General features: G+C 43.7%; 1 protein-coding gene across 1 annotated transcript in view; it reads left to right on the top strand.

Annotated features, from left to right (window-relative positions):
• The window catches only part of CLIP1 (CAP-Gly domain containing linker protein 1), a 123,683-nt gene that overhangs the window by 83,301 nt on the left and 19,352 nt on the right, over positions 1-21,030 (top strand). Inside the window, 5 exon segments of the mRNA XM_082853472.1 lie at positions 128-550; positions 552-2,396; positions 3,560-3,676; positions 5,791-5,897; positions 10,510-10,630. Coding sequence (XP_082709598.1) covers positions 128-550; positions 552-2,396; positions 3,560-3,676; positions 5,791-5,897; positions 10,510-10,630 — 2,613 coding nt within the window.

The raw sequence follows: 21,030 nt of genomic DNA, 5'->3' as shown, positions 1-21,030 counted from the left end.
AGTTTCTATGACAGTTATTGTAAAATTTTTTAACTTTTATTGTTTAGGTTACATTAAGTTATTCGGGCTTGCATTTGTCTGCTTGATTTCATTTTGTTTCCATTCTTTCCGTCTTTTGTTTCTGTAGTCGCTAACTTACTTATTAACATCAGCCAAAAAAGAAATTGAACTAATGTCAGAAGAGCTGAGGGGTCTGAAATCAGAGAAGCAGCTTCTTGCACAGGAGGGAAATGCCTTAAAGTTAGAAAAAGGTTCACTTTTGTCAAAGTTTGTAGAGGTGGAGGCCAAAATAACTTTACTTCAGGAAGACCAACAGAAGCTATGGTCAGTAAACGAAACTCTTAATTTAGCAAAGGAGAAAGTCTTAGAGGAAAAGGAAGATGCTGAAAAGCTTTATCAGCAGGAACAGCTCAATAAAGCAGCTTTGGCTGTTGAGAGAGAGAAATTACTTAAAGAAATCAATAACGCACAGGAAGAAGTCTTGAAGATGAATATGGAAAATGAGTCTTTGCAGGCTTCCAAAGCAAGCTTGCAGGCACTCACAGAGGAACCTCCAGTTCAGCCAAGGTATTCTGATGGCTGAGTCTAAGAAGAATCTGGAAGAAAAAGGTCACCTGGAGGATCATATCAAGAAGCTTGTAACTGAAAACCTTGCGTTGGCTGAAGATAAAGATGAAATTATTCAGAAGCTTCAGAACGCCTATGAGGAGCTAGTGAAAGATCAGAAAAGCTTGGTGCAGGAGATGGAAAATCTCACAACTGAGAAAAAGTCAGCTTTGGAGAAACAGTCAGGTCTTGATAACATGTGCATAGCCTTAAAGGTCGAAAGAGACCATCTCCTCCAAAACAGCAAAGATCCGCAGTTTGAGAAGGACATGCTGCTTCAAGATCAGGAAAAGCTGAATGCCAGCCTGGAGGCTGCCCTCCAGGTCAAACATCTGCTCAGCACGGAAGCTAGTGGGCTCCGCTCGCAGCTGCAGGAGGCCAGCAAAGCTCTGAGGGAGGCCGAGCTGGAGACTCTGCAACTTCAGGCCACAAACACAAGCCTTACCAAGCTGCTGGAAGAAATTAAGACCAGTCGGGAGATCACAGACTCCGAGTGCATCCAGCTTCTGCATGGAAAAGAAACCTTGGCCTCGTCTGAGAGAAGGCTCTTGGCCAAAAAAGAAGAACTTGTAAATGAAAATAGGCTCATCACTGAAAAACTCAACAAATGCTCAGAAGAGGCTGCCCACATCGAGATGAACCTGAACGAGAAGATCACTTCCCTAACTTCTGAGAAGGAGATGGTTTGTCAGAAAATCACTAAGCTCAAAAAGCAGCAGGATCGTCTTGTGAAAGAAAAATCTGTACTGGAAACGCAAAATACAGATTTATTTGCAGAAAGAGAGAATTCCATCAAAGCCATAGAAGACCTTAAAAAGAAATACGATCGAGAGTCTGCAAACAGAAGAATCATTGTGCACGAGAAGATGAAACTGCTCCGTAATCTTGATGCTCTGAAGAAAGAGCTTCAAGAGAGAAAAAAGGAAGACCAAGAACTCGCAGCCACCAAGTGTGATCTCGCTTTGATGCTGAAAGAGGCTCAAAATGCCAAAAAGACTCTAGAAAGAGAACACGCTAGCATACTGCAAGCAAAGGAGAGTTTGAACAGCGAACTCAAGGCTTGCTGTTCCGAAAAGAACATCTTGCTGAAGGATGGGTTGAACCTGCAAGAAGAGTGTCAGAAGTTAAATGAGAAGATCCACATGATGCAGCAGTCCCTAATCCTGGAGAAAGAAGCCAGGACCCAGGACAAAGAGTCATCCTTGTATGAAAACAACAGACTCCACGGGAGAGTGGCGCTCCTGGAGCAGGAGGTGGAGGCTCTGAGAGTGCGCACCAAGGAGCTCCAGTCCGAGAACTCTGTGCTAATCCAAGACAAGACCAACTCAGAGCAGAAAGTGGCGGAGATTGTTAAGGAGAAGGAACTCTTGAGTGTAGAGACGGCTCAACTGGCCACCAACATAGAGACTCTGAAGAGCGATTTTGCTGCCTTATCCAAATCCAAGCTGGAACTGCAGGAGCTGCACAGCTACCTCACCAAGATGCTGGATGACCTGCGGCTGAACCATGAGGTGACCCTGGCCGAGCGGGCCAGGGTGATGCAGGACAACAAGAACCTCCTGGCTGAGAAAAGAGAGATGATGCTGAAAAAGGACGAGCTCCTGAAGGAGAAGGAGAAGCTGGCCGAAAGCTACTTCATCCTTCAGAAAGAGATCAGCCAGTTGGCCAAAACCAACAGCCATATCTCAGTCAACCTCCTAGAATCTCAAAATGAAAACCGTATTTTGAGGAAAGACAAGAGCAAGCTCGCTCTTAAAATTAGAGAGCTCGAGACTCTGCAGTCCTTTACGGTAAACTGGGAGGTTCAAGTGTTGAGCACCTGGCCTAACCCTGTGCGCTAACCCTGCAGTGGCTGAGGGATTTGTCTTCATTTCTGCAGAAGGAAACCCACCCCATTTAATCACTGGCTTAGATATCTCAAGCTCTTTGTCACCACCTGAAAGGGCAACTCTTTACTAAATGTCTAATTGCAGTTGTCCCTCTCCATTAGAAAAAATTCCAAACTGTGAATAAAAAGGATAGATTTTTTTTAATGTAGGGAGAACTTTTTGTGAAAAAGGCAACCGTGGTTCTTAAAGGCTTAAGAACAATACTAAAATGGGCACATGTTAAAACAAAGTATCTTCTATGTGACTTTTAATTGTTTCATTGTGTCTATTCCTTCCAAATTGGAAGATTCCAGGGAAACCTCCACAGCTGGTAACAGGGAAGGTATAAAGGCAGAATTCCCATAAACTTTATTAGACCACATGAAATTGTAAGCAAGTGCCTAAAAAGATTTTAATTCACTTAGGTGATTTTCTTCAGTATCTTATCAGCTAAGGCTTTGTTTCCATATGCATGTTATCTTTTTTATTCACAGCCATGCTTATGTTCATTACCTACAGCTTCTCATCGACTTTGTCATTCAGTGCTTCTCATTAAACACTTGAGCCTTACACTGTAATTGCCCAAATAATTTTTATTTTTGAGAAGTTCCCAACCTAAATTCCAAGTGATCTCAAAAGCCCCAAATTTGAGATAGCAAGAATAGTATTTTAAATTTTTAACAATAAATATGATGAAGAGAAAAATTCGGCCACATAAGGATGTTACTCTTTATTATTGCTAAGCATTTCTCTCCAACATGAGTCAGAATAGTGAGCACTGTTGTTAGTGGAACTTGGAACTTAGAAAATGTAGGTTTAGAGGGGTCTGAAAATACACAAATTGCATATTACAGTTGGCCTGTTGAAAACATGGCACAAAAAGGGTCTATAACTTTGTTCTGCTTCAGAGTAAAGACCTTTGATGTCTTGGTCTGTCTGCTTCGGCATGGGATCAGTGACTGGCTCACCGTCTCTGTGTGATTCCCTTCACCACACAGACCCTGAGCCCTATGGCCTGAGTGTTAGTCACCTCCCCGGGTTGGTGAGGGGTGCCCTCATTTCTCACAGTGCTTTCTCGTATTTAGGCTGCTCAAACAGCAGAAGATGCCATGCAGATAATGGAACAGATGACCAAAGAGAAGACGGAAACTCTGGCCTCCTTGGAGGATTCCAAGCAAACAAATGAAAAACTGCAGAACGAAGTAATCAGATTTAAATGGCTTTTTGTACAAAGGACAGCTTATCGACTTCATGGAGTGTTTGATCACTAACTCAGGATTGTTTATTTTTTGAAGTGTGGCCTTACACAGATTTGATCTATGTTAGTGGAGTCGAAGGTACACCCGGATGATAATATTAAATACAGTGTATTACTTCATTACTTATTTAGTAGGATCAACCTTTAAAGAAGGAGGGGAAAACCCTAACAGCGTGGCTTTCTGTGATAACTGTTCAGTGATAGAACTAATGAGAGGAGGTACCGGTAACATTCTCTGGCTTTTGTATTTTTTATCTTAAATCACATATGCTTTTTTCCTCAACTGTCTCCCAACTTTGAGCCACTGAATTCCATCCCGCAGCCCTGAGTTTGACATAGGCCTTTTTCTTGGCCTAATTCAGTACTGGTTCCCTTTCATCTCATTTTGAATCAGTCACTTCTGGGTCTTGGATAGATTTGCGGCCTCAAGATAATTTTGATTCTGTCCAGAAGTAGCACTTCTTATTCTTGCACCTTCCTTTGATTCCCAGTCCCCCCACCCCCAGCTCATACCAACCCTTTCTTTCTTTGGAAAGCTGTTACATAAATCTCAAGCAGATTGCTTCGCCGAAATAGTTATGTGAAGTTCTGTAGAACTTGAAATGCTTTTTAAAGTGAGAGTCAGGTAAGAGGTTAAGAAATTAAAGCCAGGGAAAATCCGGATAGCCGCATTGAATAGCTACTGTAAAGATCAGGCCTTCTCGCGATGGAAGGTCAATGATTGAAATCCATAAAGACATGAACATTTTGAGATAATTATAGGGTAAATAAAACTTGACATAGAAAAGGGTATGTTTATAAACTTGATGACTAATAAGAACCTGCTGTATAAAAAAATAAATCTAAAAAAAATTTTAAAAAAATTTTAAAAAAGAGTACGTTTAGGAATTGACAGTCCTAATAGAAGAGGACTTAAGCTGAAAATATAAAAGCATCAAAAATAATAGATGATAACCAAAATTAGAAGCTAAAATAAATGAGAAGATTTTAGGGAATGTCTCTAACCTTTGAAGATAGATTCCGGGAGAACTGTGTGCTTCTAAACCATACCCCTTGTTACAGCCAGAATACAGACTGGAGGAATCAGTTTTTGGACCCACTGAACATTCCATGAATCTGGAATGTTAGGGAGCATTAAAAGGGAGATGGTGGTGTTAAAACTAGCAAGACACTTTCTAGGGCTCCTGACTGGTAGCAGGTGACAGGACAGAAGTACCTTTGGCTGTAGGAGATAACTATACAAGTCCTAAAAAGCCAGCGCGGTGCTAGAAGCACACCCTGTGTAATGGATTGCCTGTGACGAGCTCCCTATCCTTGGGGGATGCACACCTTGAACTCCAGCCACCTGCCAGAGCCTGTGGTTGGACATCCCCGCTCATTCTAGTAATGTGTCTGGCTTTCCCACCAGGGCCCAGGACCTAGGCTGGCTGTGTCCCCCATGGGCAGGTGATAGGGCTGAATGTGAGTGAGTGGTTTTCAGTCTCACTACATGGCCTTTTCCTTTTTAGATTGAAGTTGAGATGAATAACTAAATCTTTTCCCATCTAAAAATATCCCAATAATTTTTATAATGAGGACCATAGAAGTTTGGTACTGACATTGAAAAATATATTATCCTAAATGGCTAGTCTTTGGGGAAGAAAGGGGTTTATTTTCATTACAGAGAATTAATCCTTGCTGATGGCATGCCTTTGCAATTTCCTTTTGTTTTTTTTTAAGATGGATTATACATGAATAGCAAGTTCAATGATAAATTTTGAGAATTGTATACAAGGTGAAAGAAAACTTTTGCTTTAATTTATGTAGCAATTTAGTTTGACATTTTGGCCAGGTGTACAGGACATGTCTGACTAACGTAAGGGGGAGGTTGCAGTTTATAATAGACTTGATCATTTATAATCTCTTCACCCAGGTGATCTTTTTGTTTGTTTGTTTGTTTGTTTTGCAAATGACTAATTTCACCTTTCTAATGCACCTTTTCATGAATGATTTGTCTGTCCAGTCATGTGATTGGAAAATGAAATAATTTCATCAAGTTTTTTTCTCTTGGTGTTTAAGTTGGATACACTTAAAGAAAACAACTTGAAAAATATGGAAGAGCTGAACAAATCAAAAGAACTTCTGACTGTAGAGAACCAAAAAATGGAAGAATTCAAGAAAGAAATGTAAGTTCACCTCCTCTGAGGGAAATTACGGCACTTACTTAAAATTGCAAAAGGGAAAACAATGCTAATTATTTTTAGAATACTTGACAAGTACGTAGTCAAAAGCAATAGTCTCCCTCCTGCCCCCCAAACGCTGTTGCAAACCCTAGAAGTCACCCCTGTAACGTTACACTGTGAAGTCAGAACTATAGCTAAGTTACAGGATCAAAATGAAATGTGTGCTGGCTGATGAGTTAGGGCAGCTGGAATTCAAATGTGACTTGGTAAAGCCTTATGAAAATCCAAGGGGAATCAGAGCTTTTTAAAGTAGTATGCGTACATGGTAGCTAATCTCAACATTAGGAAACATCAGACCCTTTATTAATCAATCCCTCAAAACTCTTTCTATAGGGAAAATAAAAAAGCATGCACTTTTGAGATGATCAGTAGTCTTGATTTTAAGAGTAGTCTAATCTTCTGGCGTGGAAATTAAAAGAGCAGAATTTGGGGAGGCTCTTTCCAATCGAGGTTTACCCATCAGTCTGCTGCCTAGATTTCAGGCAGACAGGCTGCCCATGTTTCCTTTGTCAATACCACCTTTTGAGTTTGGTTCTTATAATCATTGCAGGTGGTTATTTATCTGGCATTGTAAGTGACAGTTACAGAGTAGATTTCATTTTGCTTATCTGTTCTGAGAACTACACTGTATCAGCCATGTGAACCTAAAATTTAAAGCCAACAATCTGGTGAACATTTGAGTATGTCCTTTGTTCTAGGTACAGTTAAGCTAGGAAGGATACAAAGGTGAATTGTTTGTGGACCCTGCTCTCCGAGGGTTTGTATTATTTATTTCCAGTTTTGATCAAACGAATAGATGAGATTCAAACACAAACAAAAGCACCAGTTCCAAACTGCTGTTCCCAAGTCACCATCCTCAGTACTATGTGTTGATCGAGCTCGGATTAAATCAGTATACTATGTCTAGTTCTTCTGAGAGTTCTTAAAATCCTCCTAGAAATGATCTCATCTGAGCTGCTCATCTGAGGGGATGGACAGCTCATGACGCTGGTGATGGATCCTTTTGTCAGTCTTAGTTTTAGTGATGTTTCTCTAGGTGGCGTTTAAACAGCTCCCAACAGTTCCTTTTGCACCGATGTGTACATGCACAGTTGTGGTGATTGGCCACCAGGAGAGGCTTGAATCTCCTGGTCTGCCAAAGGCAAAGAGCACAAATAGAAACGGTCACTGTGATAGGAAAAACGAATTCAAATCAGTTCAGAGAGGGTGGGTTCAGCTACAGTTCAGGGTCACCCCCCCCTACCGTGACAAAGTAGCTCTGCTCACCTGAGTGTCTGGAGCCCATCATCTGCATCACAAAGGCAGCTGTTGAGGGAGGATCTGAGCGTAGGGAGAAGATACCCTCACCACGCCCCGTCTGCCATCACCCGCCTCTGAGCTCTCTGGGCCGTGCTGGGTAGTGGAGGGGCGGGGCCAGAGGGGACCCAGCCGAGGGTGGAATTCCTGTTTCCTGCAGAGCTATCTGAGAGTCTCCCGTAAGGGTCGTCGCACTGGTCTAGCGTTAAGTGTCACCCTCCTCAGTCTCTCTGTCATGTCCCCCATCCCCTCTCAGTGTGCGGTGATCTCACCTCTGCCAAGAGGGAAACTCTTTCTGCGTGCCCTTTGAACGACCCCATTGAATAAGGAAAGCTCAGCCTTGTGCCCGCGGCCGCAAGGGAGCTGGAGGGCTGCGCTGCCATCCACGTCGCCTGCACCTTCCTCCCCGGGCCCAGTTCCCGGGTCTCTGATCCCTGAGGGAGGAGTTCGGGCCAGGGGGAGCCAGACCACAGGGCAGACAGTGCCTGTGCTGGTTCTGATTGTCCTGGCCCAGCAGGGCTGCGAGAATTGTGCCTTGTGCCAGTAACTTGGCCGGTCAAGGCCGGGACTCTTAGCAGGACGGAGGGGCAGTGGGAGACACAGCAGTGACGTACGTGGGAGGCTGCTGGAGGGAGGTGTGAGGAGTGGGTTGAAAGCGCCCCCCACCCCCAGTGACTCATTGTTCCCTGCCTGAGACTTGGCCGCATTTCAAGGACCAGCTGATATAAATGTACTGTGTCATGAGAACAGTGCTTCTTAAAAAGAAAAAAGCAGTCATTTTACTGTTCCTTAGCCTGTTCCCCAGTGCTCCGAGCTAGGGAAGGAGCAGCTGTTTGTTTTTCGAGGTTTAGCACATACTTGGGGTCTTCATGGCCTCTAGAGCTTTTCAGGTGTTTCTCTTCACCTGCCAGGACACCGATGCAGACCCAGGGGTTCTAACGAGAACCACTTCCTCCAGAAACTTGCCCTCGGCCCTGGAATCCCGGCATTTGCAGCTAAATGTTCCTTTTCCTCTATGTCACTTACTCAGCTGGTTTTAGGAAAACTTGATTTTGGTGAGCCAGCTCCTATTTTTAGTTGGAGGGAGAGAATAAAATGGTTTCTCTCTGGTGTGTAATTTTTGACTCTCAGGGAAAACGATATAAGCCATCTAATTTTTGCCTTTAATTACTCACCGGGCACAGTAATAAATCTAGAATATATTTAGCGTGGTAATTAGTAGGTCTATGATAGATTCCTAAGTAGAATGTCTGCAAGTCAATATTAGCAATGTTTGCCTCTCAGTTTTAAAACTGTGACAGTCTCCTTTTCTGTTGCAAGATATCTATCTTATAATGTAGAAAGAAAAGCATCTTTAAAAATTGGGAGAATTATATTTGTAGGTATTTTTAGCATTATTCCTTAGAGTATGTCCAGAAGCTAGGCTGTTAGAGCCTCCTTCTTCTATGAAATGTACATATCCCCTCTGGTCTGAAGAAAACTTGAAAGAGGTGTTTCTATATTCAAATCACAGCTGAGGTCGGTCTGCCAGTTTTAACTCCAGTTCTCTTGGTTCTACAGCTTACTTGATTTGGGGCAAATCTTTTCACTTACCTGAGCTTCAATTTTGTCATCTTTAAAATATAAATAATAACATTCACTTCCTTGGGCTTTGAGGATTAAATATACATGAAATCGTTTTGCAGGTTTTAAAACATTGAACAAATATCATTTTTATAAATCTTAGGGCATCTTGATATTTCTTTGACTCCTTGTTTTAATTTTCTTTACTGCGGGCTCTTAACAGAAACCAAGGATTTAAAAAATTTTAAAGCATGAAAATCTTTAAAAGAGAACAGGATCTTGAACTTATCACTGACAGGCCACACAAATGCTGAAACCAAATAGCCCCTAATGAAGGTGGTGACCACTTGGGAATAAAAGGTTTGGCTTATGATGATTTCATCATAAGTAAAATCTTCTGATTTGTCAAGAGCTGATGGATTTTGGCCAGAAGATGAACTTTAGCTGTAGTGTGCTTGTGTTTTGATCCATAATTAAAATCAGGCCTCCCAGCTTTTGCATGACTAATTACCTGAGGCTAAAATTCCTTCTCAGTTTTTCTTCACTTGCTACATAAACATCTCTGTAAAATGCCAAATTTAATGTGCTAAGAGGATTTTTGTGTAGACATCTTCCCCTGTATCTTCATGAGGTCAGCCCCATAGGTATGTTATAGGTACATGGAGAATTAAAAATCAAGAAAACTGAAGATGCCAAGCACTGCCACCCATTAGACAACTGAAGTTAAAAATAGATGTGTTCATGCATCAGCAGATGGATTCATACCCAGATGACTTGATTCAGAATTCAGCCACGTATGATAGCTCCCTAAATGGAATGTAGCCAGCACAGACTTAAAATTCATAATTGCATCAGAACCTTCTATGGTATAAAACTAAAATCCAACAATCAAATAAACTGTTTTCAATGTCCACGTATAAAGGATAATTTGGGATGTATATTTGCAATTAAGCTTAATAAGGAAGATGTTTAATAAATACATTTACCCTGTTCACATTTTATATGCTGATATTCATGGTATAATATGGTTAGCAAGCTGTATTTTTATTTGCTTCTTTTAATTTCAAGTTAGCAGTATGGAAAGAATACAATCAAAACAAAACACTTGTTATGTAATTAGAAAACTGCATTTCCTTTAGGCATTTCACCTCTAATTGTCCTGAAAATATACCCAGATTCCCGCCAGCACTTGATTCTGACAGATACTGGCAAATGGAACCATCAGATGTGCATTTCTGCCAGAAAAAAAAAACAAAAACAGATTACAGATTTGTACAGTTAGAACAGTGCCGTGGCAGCAAAGTAAATCACTTTATCAACATGATAGGTTTAAATATAATTTTCTAATGGAAGTAAAGGGAATAATGACCATTTCATCTGTCATTTGTTTTAGAGTGACCCTGCTTTTTGTATGGGGAGTATTTAGAAGTGGGGTAAGTGTGGGTGATGAGAGAGTGGATGTAGTGTTTATCAGGTTTGAAAAAAAATGGAATACATGTGAGCAGCAGTCCTCCTCCTGAGAGGTTAAAGCCACTTGGCCCCTCCTGCACGTAGAGAATGCTGCCTTCTGTTGTTATAGAGCCTATCAGGCACGTGACCCAGATATATTTTCCTTGGTGCTGTGAAGCTGGTCGTCTCCCACAGTTTCCTTGCCTGTCTTGTTTCTATGGTAACCCTGCACTCACTGTCCTTGCAGAGAAACCCTAAAGCAGGCAGCAGCTCAGAAGTCCCAGCAGCTTTCAGCCCTGCAAGAAGAGAACGTGAAACTTGCCGAGGAGCTGGGGAGAAGCAGGGACGAAGTCACAAGTCATCAAAAGGTCAGTGGGCGTTGGGTGGGCATTCCCAGCCCGGCCACGCTGGTGTCTGCTGCTGTGGGCAGGGCGCTCGGAGGCTCCTCAGAGAACGTGCTCCATGTGGTGGGGTGGTGCAAATGGGATTTCAAGTCACCTGTGTTCTGTGTCTCCTGGTTTTCAAGCGTGCTGCTGTAGGACTTGGGTAGGAGTGAGTTGACAGGTCCTTTAAAAACAAAACCAAAAAAAGCGCTGGGAACTTGCAGGCAAGTAGAAAATAAGATCTTTATCAGATGATCTTATGGCAAAAATGTATTTAAATGGATAGGGACAGTATCTCTTCCCTACTGCTTGGGTTTCAAAATTTTTTTTTCTCGAAGGTTTTTTTTTTCTTTCATCAAAATTGATTTTAAGAAAAAGGCTCCAAGAAGACAGATTTGGTGTGAGGGTTGGCAGCTGTTCTTAAATAGGACTCTGCTTTTCTTTAAATTAAAAAAAATGTTTAAGCATCTCCTAATGGAACTGTGTCTACATGTGCACTTGTGTGCATTGGTGTACGGGACGTGTGTTACACCTGGAATGAACGATAAGCTAACCACAACCCACTTGTTTCCGTATTTAAATTACAAAGGCTTCTGACAAGTTTATTAAACAGTGAAGCAAAACTGATTTTAAAGAATGCTGTATTCTGCTTTTTATTCTTGAATCAAAACGCTAGACTGTTAGTCACGTCTGACCTCAGAGCAGAAGTTCCAAAAAATGACATTTTTAGGAGAATTTTACTGTGTGGTCATTATTTCTTGCTTTGCGCGTCAAGGGGACAAGAATTTTTTCTTCTTTCTTTTTGCATACTTTGCAAATACTAATTCTCATTTGGATGGAGTAGATTGAGTGTCCATTGACGTGGTGCCATTTGTAGTGAAAGCGCTCTTCAGAGAGTTGATTTCATACTTGAAAGTCTTCGTTAGAGCTTTCCACAGCTGCCTCACTTCACTGGAGAAATGGCCCGTGTCTCCAGACTCCAGGCCAACAACGATGCTCCTGGTGATAGCAGCTCACATTCAGTGTCTCTTATTTTACTGTGTGACAGGCACGAATACACGATAGCTGTCCTCTCAGTCTTCACAGTAGTTCCATGAGATGGCACTGTCCTTACCCCCACGTTTAAAAGAGGAAACGGAAGCCCAAAGAAGGTAGTAATGTGCTCAACCTCGTTCAGCCAATAGCATCGGGAGACGTGTGTCATTTTCTGATTTGGGTCAGGAAAAGGATCAAAGGGGGTTGACGTAAATAGGGTTGCTGCACTCTGCTTTGGTCACTGTGTGAGAAAGCGGGGTTCATGGAAAACAGAAGCCCTTTGACCAGATGAGGTTCTTTTTTTCCTGGCACAAACCAGAGCGTCTGAAACCCTGTGGGTGCCTCTGACATCAGGGTGTCTGTAAGGACTTGCAAGGGAAGGATCTCGGCCAAGTGCTGAGTCTGTTCGTCTCCTTTTATCTCATCTCACTGAACGTCTTGGACGGACAGCATGGAATCCACCAATGGGAAGAACACACAGAGGTCAGCCTCCTGTCTCACGTTTTGACCTTAACCGGACTGTTGATTACATTTCTTGTTTCTGTCACTCAGAACCGGAAAGACTAAGCGGGAAGCATCACGATTCCTTGGGCAGAGGTTTTCAGGGTTCCTCTCCATCCTCCAGCCCTTTCTCTTTTGCCTTGGTATTTGAATTACCTTCTTTTTGAAAAGGTCTTAGGACTAAACATTTGAAGCTCAGTGACTTTGAAGAATGTTAGAAAACAGCACCTGCAAGAAACAACCAGGGCAGTGACTTCCCTTAAAAGCAGGGGTTGTTTGGCCCTTTGTAGGGCTCTGTGTTTACTCTGGAGAGAGAAGCAGGCGGCTGTGAACTAAACCGTGATAGGCTGCGACACTAGAGATTGTGAACAGTGACGGTGGACACCAAGGAAGACTGCAGATACTGCTTCCCTTGACGTGTACACGTTTCAAAAGAGTGGAGAGAATCCCCCCACTTAAAATAACTTAGAAGCAGCCTTAGGCTAAAGAAGACTGATTAATTCATTGGCTTTTATTACTCTTCCTACATAATCTCCAAGAGTCTAGGGTGCTGCTTACTTATGTAAGATCACGAATTTCCACTTTGTTACTTGCTGCAGTTGAGCCGAACTATTGATCAACTTTGTTCAGAAATATACTACAGAGTTTGGCAGAAACCCTATTTAAAAAAAAAAAAAAAAGAATTTTAATTGTAGTACTATAGACATAGTCAGTGTTTCATTTCTAAAGTGAAGACAGTGGAGGACTGTGGTCCAGTGGGTGAGACTCCGCGCTCCCGTCGGTGAGACTCCGCGCTCCCAACGCAGGGGGCCCGGGTTTGATCCCTGGTTGGAGAACTAGATCCCGCGTGCCGCAGCTGAGACTTGGCGCAGCCAAAATAAGTAAGTAAATAAATAAATATTTAAAAAAATAATAAAGTGAAGACAGTAGAGACTAGATTGACATGGGACAGACCCGGGACCCGAGTTCCATCCCGGTCCCTTTGCTCAGCACAACATTCACTGACCGTGTACTGAGCGGATTGCTCTGCCGTTGTTTCACAGAATCATCACCACATACCTGAGACAGTAAGGTTATCTTGTAGGACGAAAGGAAGCTGAGGCTGAAAGCTGAAGCAGTTCACCAAGGACACAGAGCTAGGCAGGGTAGGAGCTGAGATCAGAACTCGTGTCTGACTAACTCGTAAGCCTGTATGCCTGCTCCTGTCCCTTACTGAGAATAAAACTTATTTCTATGTACTTTGTAATTATTGTTAAAATTAAAAGAAAAAAACCTTCTGAGCTAGGAGTGGGGTAGGTGGAGTCAAACAGTACTATAAAAATATACTTTCAGTTCTACCGTTACTTTTTTTCTGCCTCAAATATTTATTTTGCTTAGAAAACCCACGAGATTCCAGAATCTGTTCTGCATCTTTTTTTTTTTTTTTTTTGGCCTCACCGCGTGGCATGTAGGATCCTAGTTCCCCGACCAGGGATCGAACCCACGCCCCCTGCAGTGGAAGCACAGAGTCTTAACCACTAGAGTGCAAGGGACATCCTATCCTGCATCTTAAGACTCTCACTGGGAATATGGGCTAAGGATTTTGATTTCCTTGAGAAGCCATCTTCATGAAGAGGGCTATTTCATTTCCTGTGTGTCATTTGGAAGTCAGATTATATGTTGAAATAAAAGAATCCCTGCTCCCCTGTGACAGTGGTTTTGTAGCGCATTCTCTCTATCACCTTAAAAGGTGATGAAGGAGTCCCGAAATTAAGAGGGCTAACAGTGAGCAGGACAGGTTGGTCAAAGGCGTGGAGAGTGATGATAGCTTCTGTGCTTTCTTAGAAACCCTCGTCTGCGTTGATTGGCAAGCGGGTGCCATGTCCCCCGGGAGGAAGTGTTTGAACAGTTGTGGGGCTTACCTGCTCGCTGGCAGCCCTCCAGGGTGGAGCTGGCTAAGCCAGAAGCAGAGCCCCGTGTGCACACTCCTCGTTGTCTGCCCCGTCAGACCCTCTCCTTTCCTCTCTAAGTCCCCTTTACCCAGTAGGGTTTTTCATTTTAAGAGGGGAGGGGAGTGACAGCCAGGGTCAGTTAGGGTTGTGAGAAGCAGAAGTGTTGGAGTTAATCTGGCATCGCCTGCGACAGAAATCTTCATAAAATGTCGCGTAGGGTGCCTCGTCTGTTGAAAGAGTCTGTATGAGATTGAACATATGAAGGAGCTGTTGTTCTGCAGTTTCATATGGTTCAACCTAATAGCTCACGTAATTTAGCCTTTCTTATGACTGATGGTTTTGAAGATTGTCATTATAATTGCTGTTGACGGTTTGCTCTCACACTGTTTCCTTCTAATGTCCTAACTGGTTTCATGCTGCTTTGGGTTGGTTTTGGGGATGTGTGTATGTGTGTGTGTGTGTGTGTGTGCGTGCGCGTGGTGTGTGTGTGTGTTCAAATACACATAACATAAAATGTACTGTCTTACCCATTTTACAGTGTACAATTCAGTGGCACTTAGTCCATTCACAGTGTTGTGCGACCATCACCTCTGTCTAGTTGTGGAACATCTTCATCACCCCGAAAGGAAACTCCACTTAAGCAGCCACTCCCCGTCCCTCCCTCCTCCCAGCCCTTGGCAACACTAATCTGTTTTTTTTGCCCCTGTGGATTTGCTCATTCTGGGTATTTCACGTAAATGACATCGTACAGCACGTGTCCATCTGCATCTGGCTTCTTTCACTGAGGATAATGTTTTCGAGGCTCCTCCACGTTGCAGCCTGTGTCAGAATTTCATCTTTTCGTGGCCGAGTCGCATTTTATTGAAGGGATCGACCACGTTTCATGTATCCGTTTGCTTCAGGTGTCTCAGTCTCTTTCTCCACTCAGACTTCCCCGCCCCGTCCCTCCTGAAGCCTCCACCCCTGCCTGGAGCCGCTGCGTCTCATCGCACCTTCGGGTCTTCCGCTGGGTTGGGAGATCCTCCTCATTTCTGCATCTCGCCACACCCTTCACGCTTGCAGCCCTATCTTCTCAGCTTATCTTTACTTCCAAACTTTTTAAGTTTGTTTTCTGCCTTATTTCTCATTCCCCTTTCCTTCCCCGTCCCTTGCAGTCGGCTTCCTGCCTCCCCAGTGCACGCCGGCAAGGACTCTGGCTTGAGCGGTCGCTTCCCTGCGGCTGCACGCGCGTGGCTCCTTGCGCGCTCTGTAGACGGTGCGCACCACCATCCACGTTCCGACGCTCCTGCCCTGGCTTCCTCCACACCTCACGTGTCTCCTGCATCTCCCACCGCACCCCGTCCCTGGCCGTTTGCGTGTCTGCTTGTCCGTCTCTCCCCCTCCCCCCCGACTCGTGCCCTGTCCCTCACCGCTGGAGGCCCGTGCCGCGTCGTCACCTCTCGTCTGCAGGTGGCTGCTTCCTTCCCCGGTCCGGGTCGCAGTCTCCTCGGCTCTCTGCGCGTGACCCTCGGAGCCGGGTGTGTGGTCCACTCAGGCTCTCTCCCCGCACAGCTCGGAGACAGTGGGCCTCCTAGAGCAGGACATGCAGGTTTAACGAGTGAATGAGTGAACGGGTGATGAAATGACTATCTCATCTTTAGCCAGGCCCTCAGGTCCCGTTTTACAGCGTAAGATATGGAGACTGTGTGACTGCTCTTTCTGCTTTCTTCCAGTCCACTTACTTCCAGTTTCATGGCTCCATTGCAGAGCTGTGGTTGCCAAAGGCCAGTCACCACATGAGCAGGACATTTGCTCTATGTGTGGATGGTGGACTGTACAGTGAATTCGGGCAGGGTCACGTGGTGTCAAGATTAATGGAAACCGTGCAGAGCATTATTTTTTCTCATAGAGAATACTAAAAATAATCAGAATGATGTGAGTTCTTCTATAGAAACAGTCACCTTGGGGAGTCAGTTTTGAAATGTCTGATGTGTCATTCCCAAACCTCACATGTATTCTCCTCTGTGAGGGTTGCAGATACACTGAACTATCACTATGGGAATAGTGCTGGTTTTTCCCCTGGTTATTTGCAAAATGAGGTCATAGTTGGCTTATGGAAACAGATATGAGATGACTCAGTAACTGTATTTCATCAACACCTCTTCCTAACAAGAGGTTATAACAGATACAGTATACAAAAAACTGGGGTTATCATCTAAATTGATCCATGAATCACTGCCTGCCTTTTAAATAAACCTGCATTCCTAGACCTGAATGTTTAGAAAGGAAACGCTGTTTTTAGCTTGTCATGTTTTATTTTGGAAAAGTAGTGTCGTGGGCCATCAAATTTTAATCTGGAGTTGAGGTGGGGTGGCCTCCGGGCGAGTAGGGCCCAGTGAAGCTGGGTCACAGAATCTCTCTCCCGCTGCCACACCTCGTGAAATGAACACACTTCTTCACCTGTTAAAAACACCGTCAGGAAAATCCAGCAAAGCCAATCAGGTTCACGCTGTAAATGTGGAAACTGACAACCAAGAAAAGAAACAAAATTGTCGTGTGACTCTGTTTGAAACTGTTCCCAGTGGTAAGGGAAAGGAAAACAAATAGCAAAGTCCCCAGAAATTTCCCTCTGATTCTCCCCATCCCCGTGCCCAACGCAGTTTGGAGAAAATTAGGCTGAAGAAGTGAGTAGGCAGTCAGGGAAAAATCTTTGGGGCCAGCGCTGCTTCTGCCACCCAGCCCTGTACCAGAGCAGGACAAACGGCTAGTTGTCATTTTCCATAGCCCGTCTAGCCGACAGAGTGGCTTAAGTAAACGGGGGTGGGTGGGAATGGGTGGGTTTTTACTCAAATGATGATAAGTTCACAGGTAGGTAGTCCCCGTGGGTCCAGCCACTCAAGAATGTCCTCAGGGAACCCTGCCCCCGCTCTCTGCTCTGCTGCTCTCCTCAGGAGATAGTTTTCATCCTCTCAGTCTCAGTGGCTCTTACACCCCCAGGCACTGCAAAACCTTCCGGGAGGAAGCAGGCGGAAGGACAAGTGGGGAAAGGCAGAGGGCTCCTCTTCACATGGTTTATCTTTTCACTTGGAGAGGACAGTCCAGATCTCTGTAATAGTGTCACCTCCAACCACGAGTGAGGCTGGATTCCTCCAGGAAGGGAAGGAAACAGAGGAGGTGAGAGTAGACGTTGAAAGAGCCAACTTGTAATATCTGCCTGGAGCTGAAGCTGAGCACACCCTCCTTCAGGCATAGAGTTGCCTCTTTTCTGATGCAGTAACTGAGATGCAGGACACTAAAGGGAAAAGCTCAGAGCGACACCTCCAGCAGATCATATAGTCACCCAGACAGCACTCTCCCCACCCTTGCCCCAGGGCCCTCTGGCTACAGAAATATATAGACTGCAATGCCCGATTTTTCAGTTGTAGCTTGGAGGTCTCAGATAAAGTAGGAGGGGCATAAAGGAAAAATCATTTACATTACATGTGAGCAAATAGAAGGTCTAGGTAGAGCAGCCCAGGGTAAGATGAACAAGTGACTCCATACTGTACCAAAAGAGGAAAGAAGAAAAGAAAAGAACCTAGGAATCCAAAGAGAGATGAGGGATTCAGGTCATGAGAAAACATTACCCAGAGTAAAATATTGCTTTGTGTTATATAAAAGCTTAAGTGATATAAATAAAACAACTGTTCAGAGAGAAGATGGTAAAATGACACAAGCTGAACAGAGAGAGGAAAGAGTTAAGGAAACAAATTGAAGACCCAAACCACACCATATCAGAACTGGTAAATACATCAGAAACAGGGACCTAATGAACGTTTCTGAAAATATACAGAGAATTCTTCAGGTCCCCAGGCAGAAAAAGCAGATCCCTTATAAAAAGGAGAAAAAATAGCCCACTGCAGCCGCATTCAAGGCCAGAAAACAAAAACCAAAAAAACCCATAGTGCACTGTTTCCAGAGTCCTCAGGGACAGAAAATATGATCAGGAACGTCATATCCAAGCGATTATTATTCAGGTGAGAAGACAGGTGTTTCCAAACTTGAAAGAACTTAGAAGCTATAGCATCTATGAGTCCTTCTGGAAAGTAGCTGCTACTTGCTGGTAAACTTTGGCCAAGCAGGACATGACTCAATATACAGGACTTACTAGCTCAGGAGAAGCCTGGCAAAGGGACTGGAGGTGAGCACTAAATCCAGGTTAATAGACAGCTAAGCTAGCAGTTTAGGGAATCACAGATGAGGGACAGAGTTGTGATTTTAACTTTTTATTTGGAAATCATTTCAAGCTTTGCAAAAAGTTGTAAAAATAAAACACAAAATGCCCATGGAGGCTAAGGATTTGTTTTTACCTAACCACAGTGCAGCTGTCAAATTCAGGAAGTTGAACACTATTATCTAATGTATGGGCCCTATTCCTGTGTAGGCAGTTTTCGGTGATATCCTTTATATCGATAGTTTTTGTGGGGGGTTTTTTCCCCCCAATTCAGGATCTAGTCCAGGGCCATGCATTCCATTCATTGACTCAGGTCTCTTTAGTTGTCTTTATCTGGAATGGTTCTTCTGCCTTTGTCTTTTATGACTTGACTTTTTTGAAAACAGGCCAGTTATGTTGTATAAAATCCTTCATTTTGGGTTTGTCAGGTGTTTCCTCATGATGGTATTTAGGTTATCCATCTTTAGCAGGAAGACTATATAAGTGATTACCATTTCCTGGCCAGAGGCAGGTGATGTTGCTTTATCCTATTATTGGTGATGTCAATTTTGATCATTTAGTGAAGGTAAGCTTAAAGCATTTGCAAGACAAAAAGAAAACAAATCAAAGACAAAGGAGAAAAAAGAAAAATATACAGAGAGAATATAACTAACAAAATTTGAGGTGACAGAGTTAAAAGAACGTGGAAGTATGCAAGCCTTCTCATTTTTATATTAGGGTGATGTTTGATATTATTTAAAATTAACTTATACCTAAGAAAATGATATTAACATCTATGTTTTTTAAAAAATATGTTCTACTTAAAAATTTTACAAAATAAATGTATAAGCCTAGTGGGAGTTCTTAGAAAGGCATATATCTTTGTGGTAAAGAACACTTTTCTGCCCTCAGCCATTTTCTTTTATTTACTTTGATTTTTCTTTCTCCTGTTAAATTCAAGTCAAATTAAATTTGCTTCTTTCTCCCCTCTCTGTCCTTCTCGCTCTGTGCACATGGAGAAGTGTGTCTGGGGGTGCGAGGCAAGACAGCTAATGTTCATTGTTTCTTCTCTGAAAGGGCTTGTCCGCAGAATTGACCAAAGCCTCCGCTCCTCTCTCCCCGTTACCTTCGCCACTTCCAAGAGCAGGAGTCTGTGTGGGAGGCGAGACTAGAAATCCGCAGACACAGGGGATGGGGATGTGTCTTGTGCTGTCAAGGTAGCGCCGCTATTTTGGACCTCAGAACACTTGCTCAGAGAAGAGGCTGAAGTCGCCCACACATGAACCACTTCCCTGGGGAAGTCGGCGAGAAAAGCAGCAGCTGAGTGCCAGCTCGCTCAGACTGGCTGAGCAGAGAGTTCCTCCTGTGAGAACCCTGGTTCCTCAGTGTCACTGCCAACCCACACCCGAGGAGAGCACCAGCTTACCGGCTCTCTGACCCAGTCGTTTACGCGACACGCAGTTACTGAGTGCCTACTGTGTGCCTGCCCGTGCTCCAGAAATGGAGGAGACAGTGGTGAACAAAACAGAAAACTGCCCGTCCTCCCTCCGTCGAGTGGTCTGACTGTGTAATGGTTCCGAACTTCAGCACATCCTTCACTTCACACAAGCTAGTATTTTTCTTAAGTGATAGATTGAAAACAAATTACCCACCATGTTTATTGTTTTGTGGCTAGATCAGCTGTTTGAGATTTTCTGGTCCAGTGTTCCCCAAATCATGGTCACTTGTATACTGTCTTCACCGTAATGTTATCTTCTTAATATTTTTCTGTAAAATAACCCTCGCTTTTCTTCAGCCTTTTATTACAGAAAGTTTCAAACACGCACAGAAGCAGAGTGAGCAGAACAGTGAATCCCCATGTACCCCACTCCAAAGGCGTCAACTCTTGGTCACTCTTGTTTCTTTCTTTTTTTTTTTGTTTTCTTGGCCACGCAGCCTGTGGGATCTTAGTTCCCAGACCAGGGATTGAACCCGCACCCCCTGCTGTGGAAGCGAGGAGTCTTAACCACTGGGGCACCAGGGAAGTCCCAGTCACTCTTGCTTCAGTTCTACTCTCACTCACCCTCTACCCCATCATAGATTAATTTGAAGCAAATCCTAGAATACTGTCATTTTATCTGTAAATATCTTTGTACCTCTAAAAAATAAAATTTGCTCCCCCCCATTTTTTTTTTTTTGGCCATGCTGCGTGGTTTGCGGGATCTTTGTTCCCAACAAGGGATTGAACCCGGGGCCCACAGCAGTGAAAGCGCCGAGTCCTAACCACTGGACCGCCAGGGAATTCCCTCTTCCTTTTAAATTGTAATGTTATTTTATAGTGTTTATTTATTTTTACTTGTTGACAGTTTGCTTTATTTATTTATTTATGGCTGAGTTGGGTCTTTGTTTCTGTGCGAGGGCTTTCTCTAGTTGTGGCAAGTGGGGGCCACCCTTCATCGCAGTGCGCGGGCCTCTCACCATCACGGCCTCTCTTGTTGCGGAGCACAGGCTCCAGACGCGCAGGCTCAGTAATTGTGGCTCACGGGCCCAGTTGCTCCGTGGCACGTGGGATCCTCCCAGACCAGGGCTTGAACCCGTGTCCCCTGCATTGGCAGGCAGATTCTCAACCACTGCGCCACCAGGGAAGCCCTGTAATGTTATTTTAAAATTAAAAATAATCATACGTGTTTGTAACATGAAACAATACAAATACATACCATTTCAAAGTTATTACTCCTCCCATTGTTGTTTCATGGAGGCAACATTAT

This window comes from Leucopleurus acutus, assembly GCF_964270905.1.
Source record: "Leucopleurus acutus genome assembly, chromosome: 13".
Taxonomy (NCBI): domain Eukaryota; kingdom Metazoa; phylum Chordata; class Mammalia; order Artiodactyla; family Delphinidae; genus Leucopleurus; species Leucopleurus acutus.
This window is presented reverse-complemented; position numbering and strand designations above follow the sequence as displayed.